Source organism: Lepidochelys olivacea (assembly GCF_965140295.1).
Source record: "Lepidochelys olivacea isolate rLepOli2 genome assembly, chromosome: 3".
NCBI classification, from domain to species: domain Eukaryota; kingdom Metazoa; phylum Chordata; order Testudines; family Cheloniidae; genus Lepidochelys; species Lepidochelys olivacea.
Window position 1 is genome coordinate 195,997,199 of NC_140413.1, and position 14,730 is coordinate 196,011,928.

General features: G+C 44.6%; 1 protein-coding gene across 4 annotated transcripts in view; it reads left to right on the forward strand.

The window, feature by feature from the left end:
• SERTAD2 (SERTA domain containing 2) overlaps positions 1-14,730 on the forward strand; it is a 98,795-nt gene that overhangs the window by 71,557 nt on the left and 12,508 nt on the right. Inside the window, exon 1 of one of the 4 annotated variants that reach the window (XM_084622508.1) lies at positions 835-1,092. The exons of the other annotated variants lie outside the window; for them this stretch is intronic. Coding sequence (XP_084478634.1) covers positions 1,088-1,092 — 5 coding nt within the window. The 5' untranslated portion in view covers positions 835-1,087. Of the gene's footprint in view, positions 1-834; positions 1,093-14,730 lie in introns of those variants that run through there. 4 annotated transcript variants of the gene reach the window in all.

Sequence of the window (14,730 nt, forward strand, 5' to 3'; positions counted from 1 at the left end):
AGTCCAGAAAAGTTGAGGACGATTGGCCTAGCCAGTGCTTCCTTTTGCAGCCCCCAGCCAGGCTCCATGAAGGCTTTGACTGGGGGGTGGGTGGGTGTATCATCAGGACATTGCTGACACGTTTCTAGAGAGCTCTGAGGGTGCAAAGAACATTTCCACAAGCAGAAGGTCGCTTACAAGCCCCCTGCTCTGCCCTGCTTGTGTTTTGTTTGTTTGTTTGTTTGTTTCCCTGTGGTGCATCCCGGATTCAGCGGGGCAACTCGCTGGGATTTCTCCTGGTTCACCTCCCCGGGGGAGCGCCTCGCTGTCTCCGGGGCTGGGAGGGGTTTCTAGCTGCTGCGTGGGGAACCCGGGGAAAGTGCAGCCCGACTTCGGCGACCAATGGGCCCCGCCTCTTTTCGCACATGCCGGTGAGCGAGGCCGGGCAGCGCTCCGGCCAGCGCGCTGCGGGGCAGGCCCCCGGCTGCTGTCCCTCCGGCGGAGCCGCCTGCTGCTCCCGCCCGACTGGCGGACCGGTCCCAAGCTGCCGGAGAGCTCGGATGCTTGTCATAGTTGTGGCTGCGCGCCAGGCCCCCATCTCCGCCTTTTGTCCCCGCCCGGGGGGGGCCGCTGCTTCCCCCCCCCTCCCCCGCCGGGAGAAGCCGCCCCCGCCCCGGCAGGTGCCCCCCCCCTCCCCCGGGACAGCGGCACGCGCAGGCGGCGACCCCGGGGAGCGCAGCTCCTGCGGCGGGGGCGGGCGGGGGCAGCGACGAGCCCCGGGGGGCGGAGCTTCGCCGTGAGCCCGAGGGCAAGGGGCTCGCCCCAGCCTCTCTCGCTCCTCGCGTCACGCTCTGTGCCTGGCGAGTGCGGGGCGCGCGGGCTGCTCTCCGCCCCCCGGCCGGCCGGCCGGCCTCCCTCCTCCATTGTATAATGCTTCGTGAGCGCGGCAGCGGCGGCGGCGCGGAGAAAGCCGCGGCTTAAATCCTCCAGCTGCCCCCGCCTCCCTCCGCTCCGTGCCGCCCCCAGTCCCCGCCAGCCGGCGACATATGGAGCGGGTGTAGCCGAGGCGCGTGCAGACCCTGGTGCTCCAGTTCTCAGGTGGAACTGCATGGGGTGAGTTCAACTCATTGCGCGGCCCGGGGGGGGGGGTCTTTGCTGTCCAGCTGCCGGCGGCTAGGGGCGGCTGGGACTGCAGGTGCTGGTGAGAAAAGCGTGTGTTTGTTGTGTGGGGGGGGGGGTGTCGATACGCAATAACACAATGACACTGGTGGGGTGTCTACAAACAATCGATTTCCCTTGGTTAGCACCAAAGACAAAAACTCTGCAAGAAGTCGGGTGTGTGTGTGGGGGGGGGGGTTAGCCATGAGTCCGGTGCTTTTTGCATTATCTGTAACCCTCGGGAGCTGGGATCTCCCCCCTCCGGAGGCGGCCGGGCTCTGAGCGGGATGAGCAGAAAAGAGGATCCTGTTAAAAGGACTGTCTCCAAATGTGCAGAGTGTGTGTGTGGTTTAAATGCGTACGTACTTTCTCAAGCGGGGGTTGTTGGGCAGCGCTCTGGTAGCGCTGCGCGCTAGTGTTCCCAGAGCCGTGTTTACCTCCAACTTGCAGAAACAGTCTCTGCTGTAATAACTTTCCCTGTGGGCCGGAGAGCTCTGGACACCGGCAAGAGACAAGGTGCAGTGGAAGCTGCATCTTGCAGTCTGCCCCCCACCTTTCCTCCCTCCCTTCCCCCATTGCTTTCAGACCCTGGCAAACAGGACTTGGGAGTCCCACGGGAAGTGTGTATCTTTGCAGGGCAAACTAAAGGGCTTGGGGGAGGGTTCTGAATCTAGAAGACCTTAGATGTGTTGGAGCTGAAATGACTTACTCTGGTGGAGGCTCTGCTTGTCCCAGATAGGTTACAGAACAGCTGGATTATTCCATGCTTGGTGTCTGTGTGGCATCAGGACAGGGGGTTATTGTGTCTTTTCATCGAGCAGCAGTATATTTACGTTTTTCCTTGATAAAAGCAATGCCAGCAGAAGAAAAACATGCGGGGGGAGGGGGGGTTAGAGAACAAGATTCAGGCACGTTTTAGAGGTCATATCAACACACCAAGGAATACACAGATTTAGGGAATGTTGGAAACATTTTATTCAAAGCAAGAATTATTTTATTCTCTTGCAGTGCCCATTGGCTTTAAAGTGACTTCTGCTTTATTTGCATGAGTGTTTTGGGATTTGTAAAAGTAGATTCCTGGCTGTTGGGGTATCCTGAGATTTTAGCACCACTTGTGTGTCACTCACTGGTTTTTCTAGAAACATGAGTCTTTCAAGGAAAAGGCATTCATTTGTAGTGCATATTACATGCTGTAGTTCTTGTATTTTGTGAGGTTTGTATTATAAAATGCAAGGAGATTTTTTATACGAAGTACCAAATTGTTCATATGCAGTTATGGAGGAGCCAGGAGTGATTGATTACAGTTTGGACTCCAGTTCTGATCAGCTGATGGTGCAAAATGAAACTGCCAGTTTCAGTTCCTTCCCAGGTGGAGGTTAGTGCCTTTACAAAGTTGTGACACAGAAAGTGATATGAGTTGCTGTGCCTGGCAGTCCTGGTTCGGAGGAGTCCAAAGCAACAGTCAAGCACCCGTCACCCAGGGCCTATCTATTGTGTACTGAAATCAATGGACAGACTCTCACTGACTTCAGTGGATGTTGTATTCCGCTCCAGCAGAGTACCTGTAATCCTCACAATGCAGAGGCCTGATTCTCCCATCATACCAATTTTACATGAGTGTAACTCCAGTTAAGTAAATGGAGCCACTTCTGATTTTACATGGGTTAAAGTGACAGAAGAATCAGGTTCATAGTTTGTCTTTTCAGCGTGCAGAGATTTACCTGCATAAAACTCTCTACATCCAGATGAAGTGTATAGAGGGTATAGAAATTGTACACAAGGGTTGTGTGAACCTTACCTAGCTTTCTGATCCAGTGTCATCAGGATTTTCACATGGTAAAGTAATTGCATAACTAATTGAGTTTTCTTATAACTTGCTGCTTAACATACATATATTGCTTTATAAACTAAGCAGTTGATTAGGTAGGCTAATTAAAAGTAGCTCTTCCTGCTCACAGTAAAAGTGATACTTTTTTCATGCATAATAAAACAAGCTTGGTGTCTTCTGAACCTAATTTACCTTTATGGGCTAGTATTAATACTGTCACTCCCTTTATTAGAGATGGAAGGAGGATTAGTAACTTGTGGTGCCAGACAGGTACATTAGAGCATGTATCCTAGGGAACACTTCCATTGTCCAAGCAAGTATTGCAGCATCTAACATAACAGCTGCAGTTTCCTCCTGTAGAGCCTGATTCTACTTCCATGTAAGTCAATAGCAAAACCTCCAGTTGTCTTCAGTAGCAGCAGAATTATGCTCTTTAGAGAATGAAGCTATTCCTTGTGCTTCTTGAAGTACTCCTTTTGATTTTCATGTCAAGCTGATTTTTATTCACTCTGAAGTTGTTTAAAAAACAAAAGAAACTTCTTAGCCTACACATATGTAGGTTTGTCTTTATTTAAAACAATTACAATATACAGAATTAAACAGGCGTATGTGCTGATTTATTGTGAAGTGTAACTGTGTTCCGTAGACATCTGCTAGTCTTAGCATGATTTACCCAAAAGATAAGATGAGTTTTTCACTATGCTTTTCGTGGAAGTAATACAAATAACGGAGAAGACCCAAGTACTGAAAATGACTTCTTAAAAGACATCACACAACTGGGCACAATGTACTAAAAACAGCCAGCATGAAAATTCAAACTTTATAATGTAGGTTGACATTTTCTTTAAGTGAAGTTTCACCTCTGTTGGATACAGCAGATCTTAGTAGTATCTAGTTGAACTACTTTTGCTAACAATTAATGAGCCTTTTTTTCCCTGAGAATCATTGATCTGGAAACCAATTTAGAATGTTTTATAGTTCACACGGATGTATAATGCTTTGCCATAGTCCCTGACTAGGAGTGCTGAAGTAAGGCAGGGTAATCCAGAGTTGTGAGGACCATTTTTGCGTTTAGGTAACACATACTAAAGTGTAGCTTTTCACAAAAGAGAATGCATCCCTTCAAAAGTATAGACAATCGTCTGAAGACCCACTTACTTTTATAAGTTCTGTTTAATGCAGGTATACTTTCTTGTGAGTTAGTTCATGTTTGTAAGCCTCGCACAGAAGGAGACCGCTTCAGTGGCAACAGTTTCTTGCACCCTCCCCCCTCCGCCCCCAATCAATCTGTGCCAGAAACAGCAGACTCTGATTGCTGAGTCCAAAGATCATGAATGCACTAAAAGAAAAGAGAGCAAGGTCCAGTTTAAAGGGAAGGCAGCTGGTAATAGGTGCAAATACTTAATGTAGCTGAGCCTCCCACTAATTATTAGTTTATAAAAAGTGGAATCTGCAAATCTAAGAATGAATGGTAGGTGTGTTGGTGTGGGGTTTTGGTTTTTTTTAATAGATGCAATTGACACATTTCTACCAATAATTATTTTACAAGTACACTGATCAGTCAGGAGGAGTGTAGCTGCTTCTGAACAGAAGGTCCTGCTTCTCCTATAATTTTTTATCTGCCGTAAATGAAGTAAACTTTAATGTTTGCCACAACTGAGGTATTCCTTTTTTTTTGTTTTGTTTTTTTCAGCATTACCAGTGCAGTCAGCAAAAGATAATATGTAATGTAAACGGAAAACAAACTGTTACCGCAACATTCAGATTGCTGTGTCACTGAAAAGTCCAGGGAAGCCAAATTCAAAGTGACCGTACAGCCTTTAGATTGTAAGCATTTTGTGGTGGGGTGGTCATTTTGTTCTGTATTTGTATAGTGCCTGCCACAAGGGGGTCCAGGGCAATGACTGGGGTTCCTGGGCACTACCCCAATATAAATAATATGTGCATGTAGGTAGGTAAATTACATGGCTAGATTCTGCTCTCTGTTACACTGGAGTAACTCTATTGAAGTCTTTGAGCCAGAACCTCAGTCCCATTACAGCCCCGTTGTCCCTTTTGGAAAAGCTGGAATGGTCTCTAGTATTGGGCTTTGGAGTTCAGTTTTTACATTACTTTAAGTGTCATATGTCCCATTCTGTGTAATCAGTGGGAGCCAGATCCTACTTGTCTTACTTACACATCAGTGAATGAGCCGGATTTGGTTCCATTTCCTGTGTTTCCTGTTAAGAAAAGAACAGCATAAGAGAAGTGTTACTACATATATAAAAATTATATGAAGCAGATACAAATGCATGATAGGAATCTTTAAAAACTGCTGTTTAAAAAACAGAGTGACACAAAATTGTACTGATTTGATCAAAGGAATTTTGAATTGGGTAGGTTTAGACCCTTCCTTCTGTTTGACACGTGTTCAGTCACTACAGTATTTAAGTGAAGGATTTCATTTCCTCAGATTTAATACCTGACAGGATTATCTGTAACAAGCAAAACATTTTTCTTTGAGCCATGATTTTCAATCCATGGCAAAACAATCATGCTGTAGGATCCAAACAGACTTTCCACTGAAATGTGATTTGTATCTACGATTTGCTAATATCCAACTTTTTCTTAGCATTTCACACTGGTCTTTTTGAAACACTCTTTCCCTTCCAGAGGAGGCAATAAGATGGTTGAGTGAACTACACTATAGAAAGAAACGCCCATGATTGGCGGTAAACTATGCGGATATGTAGGGGTGGGGGTTGGAAGAAGTGTGGAGGGCATATTCGAAGCAGACTGTGCAGCTGCTGCAGCAGGTCTGACTAGTTTTAAATGCCTAGAGGCAGCTTTGTCTTAACTGTAGGTAGCTGCAAAAATGAAGTTCTTAAATATAATTCATAAGTATGGCAGCATCTTCCTGTGTTCTCATGCACTCATATTTTTCACAGGTGCTAAGGGGTAGCCCCTCCCCCTGGAAAAATATTTGTTTCTTTAAAATATATAATATTTGTATATTATTTTAAAAGATACATTTTTCTTTTATTAGAGTAAGTTTCTTTAATTCATCATAAAAAGGAGACTTTGGTACGCATGAAATCCACCTGAGTGTTTTCAATAGTGGTAACTTTGTTTCCTTATTGCATTGAGGGGTGTGTGTGTGTAACAATCTGCAGTATTTAAGCATTAACTCTAGTGTGGTTTGCTGCAAATCAACCCTTATCCCCTTGCCTTTCCTCTCACCAAGAGCAGTAACTTGTATCACTGACCATCAGAAGGGCTTTGAGCAGAGCTACTTTAGTACCCCACCCTCCCATGGGCCCAGTAATTTTGCTTCTGTTACCCTCCTGCGATCAGATACATTGCCTCTGTTACTCTCCAGCCCCCGTATATTTGGGAAATTGGTTTTTCTAAGATTACACACACCCTCATTGCACAAAATATTGCAAATGTACAGAATGGAATATTATACCTTTTTGTATTTTTAAACTTAAGCCTTGGTTATCTGGTGTGTTGCCCCAAATGTGAGTGCAAAAAGACATGCACAATACACAGTTGCTGTGTTGGGTTTTGTTTTTTTTTCTAGTCATTGTAACTCTGAAAGAAAACTAATGTAATGGGGAACTTTGGCTATGGTGTATAATTTGTGTCTGGCTTAAAGGGGAAATGCAACTTAGAACGCTTTCTCTTTTCTTTTTATTCTGTTCTTCTAACATTACTTTTCTGTGAAATGTGGGCCAGCTTCCCATCCCCCAAATGCACACACAGTATCAGTGTTTAAATTACAGTATTCCAGGCTAACTGACCTGCATTAGCCAGGCTTTTAAATATGGAATTGATCCTAAAGTGTGCCATAAAATAGAAGTGTTCCAAAGTAGGATAATTGGATAAAACCATGTAGGTCTAGCATGACAATTTTTTCCTGAGGATTGAGGATATTAGCACTTTAATTACTGGACATTATGCAGTTCAAGTGGGTTAATATTCATAATTCTACTATTTTTGTGTGTCTTTTTAGTTATTCTGACTGTGGAATCAACCAGATACCATGAAAATTAAATCTCTCTGCCTCTTACTGGCCATTGCCATAAGTTCATTATAGTTCAATGCTAGCCAAAGTTCCCTTTATCAGCTTTCAGAATTCTACTTCAGGAAACATGAAAACACACGCTGTATTTCAACAAATGCAAGAGCTTTAGTGCACTAGATTGAAAGGCCAACAGTTGTCCACTTTTCTAACCTCATTTAATGCTGTCTTGGCAAACTTTCACATCTGATCTTCGGGACCGTTTTTTCTGCATGTGTTCACATGTGTGGTAGAGGCAGGATAATAACTACTCCTCCCATTAAAATAAATTAAAATGTTTTATGCTCCTTTCTACATATTAGTAAGATTTTTTAATAAAGAATCTGCATATTATTACAAGTATCAGAACATTTGAAGCCCTCAGTTTGCAGGACCTGGCACAAAAATAACAATTACCTCTGATTAGATGACGTATGTAAAACTAATGATCTTGAGGATTTTTGTGACCTGTCTGTTTGTTTAAAGCAATCTGTGCTTCGCTTATTAAAGCAAAAAATGTTGAAAACTACTCCAAAGCACATAAGAACAGTTGCTTTGAGAACAGCATCATGGAAACACTTCCTGTTGTAGTCTGTTCATGGTTTTTTACTTTCAGTGGCAAGAAACTGGTTGACATATGAAACCTACAAGACAGAAGCTAAGATGATTTCCCATTGGTGAGATGTAGTTTGCATTTTATGCCACACTTTTTTTCTTAACAGAAAAAGAAAAGTCAAGTTGCTTCTTTTCAGTTTGACTGTGGTAACTTATGCAATACTCCATTTTCAAAGCTATAATGTGCATTTTGGCAAACGCTTCATCTTCTGTTTTAAGGGGGGAGTTCCCAGTGTGTTTTATTAAGAGTCTACAATGTGAGGGGAAAAACAAGGTATCTTTGGGGAAAAGACTCTATGAAAAGACTCTATGAAAGCAAGGACTCCATCCAAGTAATTATAAATACATGAGAAAAACTACCTTCCATTATACACAAAGGGGTCTAGTCTCCCTTTGATGCACACATAACTCCCATTAACCTTTACAGGAATTGCATGCATCCAGGGGAGAATAGACTGAAGACTTTGGATCTTTAAATACACTAAGTACATCAACCAGACCATGACATGTACATGCCAATAAAGATGTCTTGTTTAACCAGCTGAACATGACACAGCACAGCATAACCCCCTTGTTGAGCACATTAACAAAATCACAAGGGAGGTGGGAGGGAGGGATAAATAAATATTAAATATTTCAGCATCACCCTTATCCTCTGTGTGCAGTAGCATACCGTGATCACAGTTGACAAATGTTAACTGTGACAGGAAAATGTATTTTGTTAGTGTAGTAGGCCTTTCACCTGGTTTTGGATTTAATTTACAATTAAGCTGCTCCTTCCTGGTAGGCTCTTCAGCACATGGATTCCTGAAGGCTCTGAAGTCAGTGGGAATGGAGGACAATCAACTGGATTTGGCCCTAAAGCAGTGCCCAGTCATCTTAACTGCTGAGGCTTCCCAGCTTTAAGAAACTGGGACCCTGGTTCTCCAAGTAGAAGTGTATGATGCTGCACAGAGCCCCGTGGGTTTCAGTGCGGTTCCATTCAAGGGCCTGCCCATGTGGTTCTCCTTGCAGGACTGTGGCCTATAGCGTTGCTGACTACTGGACAAGAGAGCCCATTAATGGGAGACATGCTCAGAGAATCTAAAATGTGGAGACTTCGTACCTGACTTCAGCCCCCAGAGGTAACTTTGAATAGGCCCCATGGCATATCTTCACATAACAAAAAGCATAGCCTGTTTTTTTAATAAGATGTGGATTATTCTGCACAGTCCATGTAGCTTGATTAGTCTTGGATACTATTCAGTTAATGCATTTCTTATTCTCTCCCACAGCAGAAGTGCAGGGATCCAAACCGTGGTGCTTGAGAGATTGCTGTTACTGTACAGTGGCAGCACAATTCACTGCACCATTTGAAAGGAGTTTGAACCATGTGTATACAGCATAATATAACTTGATTCATGCTTGGCAGACCTGACAACTTCCTTAGCCCTGCCACGTGGAGATCCGAGTTTCGGAGTAACCTCAGTCTCACTTTTCATGTTGGCTAAGACGAATCCTTGCAGAGTTGACGCTCCTGTTCTGCCGGGGAAGAATGTGCTCTTTTTTTTTTTTCCCAGCGCTCCAAGGCGGCATTGCAGATTCCATGTAGGAACCCTGTTTTTGCCTTCATTGGTTTGCAGTATGCGCAGCTATTCCGGCGAAAAGAGTAATGAGGATAGTGGACAAAGAGGTGCCCCGGAATAAGGCTATGTCTGTGTTTTGCAAATATTTCCCCCTCGCTAACGCCAGTGGTAGCAATGGTGTAAATGGGCTGCCAGTGTATTTAACAGTGTTATCTACTTCTGCCCCGAGTAGGCCTAAATTGTGCCTGTGATCATAGGTTCCATGCTAGCGCTCCCACTGGTGGAGCTGAGCCAGTTAGCAATGGTAGCAAATTTTTGCATGAAACTCCCAAAAGGGAGAAGGCTTGAGTCTCGTGATCACATTCACACTTGACTGATGCCCTTGTTCACTGTTTCAAGGAGGCAAAAGAGAAGTTCTACACAAGGTAGAATATGTCAGAACTGACCTTTTGGCTAGCTGGAGGCGCTGGCATAAAAATAATGTGTATTGTCTCAAAACAGTTCGTTGCTGCTTTAAAGACAGCTCCCTGCCAGACAGTAAGCACTGTTTGGTTGGTTGGGTTTTTAAAACATTAATACTTTATTCTAAAAACACATTGCTTGTTCTCCTTTGTATCAGAAAGAAGATCCTTTTTCTGTTTCATTCATCTGTGCCTTTATACTGCCTGTGTTGTTTGCTCGTAATTTCTATTCAGGTGGCCATTTTTAAAGTGCCTAGTCTTCCTTCCATATACAGCACCTGTGTACTTTTGATCACCTCCTAATTCTTTCAGTGTAATTTTTAATGGCTTAACAAGCAAAGGAGGGTAAATTTGACTTCAACTTGTATTAGGGCAATAAAACTTAATACAATTTCTTAATATTAAAACACTCTTATTAACATACAAAACCTGTTCCTCTTTCAAATGATTATTTAATGAGGCCCTAATTTATTTTAAATGATATTTATTGGAGCCTGTTCCAGCTTCATCTGACATAGTTTTGTTTGCTGAGTGCAGTTTGTCAAAAACATTAAACCAGCTTCTCTTCTTCCAAGAGAAAAGGTTACACTTAGCAAACTGACAGCATTAGAAACTGTTTCTAATTTAATAGAAGCATATGCTTCCTGCAAAACTTAGCAGACTGCAAGAGTAGAGACTTGCTTAGAGTGGCTTTGCCTTTTTTAGCACAGTAAAAACTGTTGGAGATTTAAAATGAGAGAGTTGCGGGCAGGAGGAGGAGGGGTTGCTTGCTTTAGTTGTTCCAAAAAGGTTAACCTTCTGGTAGGGTTTCAATAATCTGCAAGTTTAAGAAACTATCGAGAAAGTATTGCGGGTGGTGTGCATACAGATCTCGGTCGAAATGCAGTGTCTGATCGTTAATAAACAGCAAGAGCTTGCCTTGCCCTCTGGGCCTCAAATAGTACAGTATGCAACAAGGGAGTGCAGGCAAGGCACGAGGATGGAAACAGTAGTATCGGATTACAGTTTCAAAATATCGCTGGAACACGTTAGCTGGCTTTACACTGTTGACTTGCTTTATAATTGCATTGCTTATTTGTTAGGGAAGGCTTCACCTTACTTTCCAATTAACATGGATGTCACTGCAGGGACCTCAGAACTCCTGGAAGTGCAAAGTAGAACTCCAGCGATAACTGCAGGACTTCATATGTTCCTATACTGAGATTCTAAACTTCCTCTGGCATCCTATCATTATGACTTCCATAACTTTCAATACACTGCACTAAAGCCTACTTATGATCGCTACTAAAAATTTCCCCTGTGGGTTTTTTGTTTTCTTTTGTTTAAGCATTATTATTAAATTTACCAGGTGTCAGTGCTTCCACTTCAGTATCTGTGTAAAACCAGCCAGATTTTCAGAAGAACTAAACACACACCACAGCCGTCTATGGTTGTGCATGACTGGCACCTCTGAAAATTCTGGCTTGAGTTGACGTGTATGGGGTGCATTTGTACTAGCCTCTACAACTGAGGTTTAAAACTTGCTTTAATGCCCCCCACAAAAGCAAATGGGGAGAGTAGTTTCATACAGAATACACACCAAAACCACCTGTCATTTACGGTTATTGCTAGCACTGTGCAGAGAAGGCTGGTGAATGTGAGTGATGCCCTGTGCTCTCTGAGAGTGCAGCGCTGAAACTTTTTATATTCAATGGAGAGAGTTTTGTGAATGCTTATTAAAACAAATATTTTTACTCCTTAAAAGTCAAAGGGAATGCAGGGGGTGAGGGATCCAGCTGAGGGTGCAGGTTCTGGGGTGGGGCCGGGGATGAGAGGCTTAGGGTGCAGTAGGGGGCTCAGGGCTGGGGCAAAGGGTTGGTGTGTGGGGGGAGAGGAGGGCTCCAGCTGGCAGTGTGTGGGCTCTGGGGTGGGGCCGGGGATGAGGGGTTTGGGGTGAAAGCTGCCCCAGAGCTGCGGTGGCTAGAGAGGACTCCCCCCAGCCCTCTCTCACCGCAGCAGCCCGGGGCCGGGGGAGAGACGCCTCTTCCCGCCTGCATGGCCCTTGATAGCTTGCTGCACAGTCACGCAGCTTACAGGGAACTTAGGTCAGAATGGACCTAGAACTAACAACTTAGTATTAGAAAAAACACACTGTAAATGGGAAATCCTAACTATTAAAAGTCAGAGAGGAGAGCAACCCCAATATTGTCCCTTTCCATATAGCCTTCCATCTCTTCTGGCTTCTCCCACCTGTCATGTGCCCATAATATCAAGACCTAGGACCTGATTCTTGCCTACAGTAGTGTAAATCTGGAGTAAAACTCCTTTGGAGTAAGCTGAATCACACTGGTGTGCAGCCTGCATCAGTGAGATCAGAATCAGACACTAAGAAGTCTTGCAAAAACAGTTAATGTACAAATTCGGAGCCAGCTGCAGCATATCAAATCTAGTTGTGCATTGCCATGCAGTACGTACTGTACTAGCTACCTAGTGTGACATTGCTATGCCAGGATTTGCCTTTGTACCAAGCAAACAAAATCTTTAAGGAAGTGTAATTTTTAAGGACTGTGGGTGTTTTTGTTTTGTTTTTAAATCAACATAATTTGTTCTTCCAATTCCTTGAGCTAAAACCCAGTAAGTATGGATTTTTAAAAAATACAAAGTGAAATGAGAAATGGATGCTAGATTTGTTAGCTTTCTCCAGCCAGAGCTGAGTAACTGCTTTTTACCCTTGGTAATTACCCTTCCTTGCTAGCTTTAACAAGTGGTTGTGGGAGAAGGGGTCCACTGCTCCTTTAGGAGGTTGGAGGGCTTCCATCTAAATGGATAGATTTAATCTTCTAACTCCTTCCTCTGGCCAGTGGTGGTCATAGGCTGGCACAACCAGTGACATCCTTGCCAGGAATTTAGGGGCCAGATCTTGGGCCTTGCTTGGGCAACACAAAGCTGGCAGGTCTGGCTCTGTGAGGGATTCACTCAAGGGTGTAGTTGAGGGGAAAGGTATATGGATAGGTGTGCTTTTGCTCTGCTTGCTGCTCACCACCCAAATGGCCTCTTGAACCCATAGGTGGCTGGGTGTAATTTAAGCTTGTCCCTCTGGCTGCCCTGACCAGCCCTAGGATCTGGGAATATCAAAAAGGCTTAAAGTTGCCCACTCTTGTCCTTGTGCCAAACACAGATCGGCTGGATAAGAGGCTCTGGCCCATGCTGTTGCCATTTAAACTACCCAATAGACCCAAAATACCCTTTACTCGTGGTTCTGTGGCATTGCATGCCAAACCCTGCTTCCATTGAAGTCTGTAACAAAACACTCACTGACTTCAGTTTCACCGGAATTTGTCCCTCCGAGATTTGAAGTTGGGAAGAGAAATAATATTCCATGTTACAGAGGCAGCGCAGAAAGTGCCTCAAAAACTTAAAATCTCAGCGCGATCACCACTAAGGCTTGAAAAGCTGCATACTCAGAGTTAAACAGAGAAAATTTCCCCAAATTCCCTTTTCACCCTGCAGGATTTCGGCTTTAGTTCTTTTCTGAGAGAAAAGAAAGTGAAATAATCCATTTTTCTCCTCTTTTAATTTTTATGTAAGTGCTGTGGTTTCAGCTACACAGGATTTCAGTCAGGAAGTAGATGCTGCCAGGTCTGCTTTAAGCCACCCTGCACACACCAGCTCCTCCTGGTTTTCTCTTTCCTTCAAACTTTGGACCCATGAGGACAAAACACTGCCTGTGAATTGTTGAGACTTATGCGAGTGCCTTTTAAAAAGCCACTCAGTGTTAGCTTTGAGAGTGAGTCTTAAGCCATTCAGCATCGAGAACTCCCAAGGTGACAGGGCAAGCGAAAGGATGGGGGATATGGCTTCTTAAAGATTCGACTCCGGTTCTGTGGATTCTGTAGGGTATATTTCTTGAGGTGTTCAACTGCTTTTTAAAATAACCTTTTTATTAGCAATGAGGGCTTTTGCGTTCTGGAATAGCTTTCCAAGAAAAACCACTGTGAATGGGAGACATTTAAAATTAAACTGGACAAAACCTTGGAGAATATACAGTAGGGAACAAGCCTGTATTGTCTAGGTCGGGGTGGGCAAACTACGGCCCGTGGGCCGGGTCCAGCCCCTCAGGGCTTTGGATCCGGCCCACAGGACTGTCCCATGTGGCGCCGCGGGCCCCACTCCACTCCAAGAAGCAGCCGGCACCACGTCCCTGTGGCCTGCGGGGGCGGGGGGCAGAGGGCTCTGTGCATTGTCCTTGCCTCCGGGCACTGCCCCCCGCAGCTCCCATTGGCTGGGAACTGGCGTTCGCACAGGAACCTGGTTCAAGCCACTTCCCAGAGTGGTGCAGTGTGGGACCAGGGCAGGCATGCAGGGAGCCTGCCCTGGTCCCGGTGCACGCTGCTGCCACCCCAGAGCCGCTTTAGGTAAGTGGCGCTGGGCTGGAGCCCAAACCCCTCCTGCATCCCGCTCCCCAACTCCCTGCCCTAAGCCCTCTGCCTGCACCCTGTGCACCCCAACTCCCTGCCCTAAGCACCCCTCCTGCACCCCAACCCCCTACCCCAGCCCTGGATACTATTTCCCCACCGAGATGTGGCCCTCGGCCCAAGAAGTTTGCCCACCCTTGGGCTAGGTAGAAGGTGAGCAAACCATTTTCTTTTTCATTTTACTTTTTATGGCTCCAGTGCTGCAGTTCTTATTTAGGCAAAATTCCCAATTAGTAAAGACTTCAGGATTCAGCCCAGCAATAGCAAAGAATACCCTTGTGACCAAGACTGGCAAATATGTCTTCAAAGATGTGTATGGATCTGTGTTCTCGAGAAAGTGAAGGACTCATATCAGTAATTAGGACCAGAAATGTTACAAGCTTCCCCACACTTACTAATCATTTTGCTGTTGGATCTAGAGAACCACCATCTTCGGGCTGTTTCTCTTCAGTGAAACAAAACCAAAACCAGTTTCTTCACAAAGGGCAAAAGATGTTTTTCAATAACATCACTTGTTTTTTTAATTAAAAACAAAACCAAACCCACTGTGCTAAATGACACGAACTTTACTCTTGTAAAGTTCATCTTCTACTAGAGTGTATGTAATCATCCTAAAGTGCAGAGGACA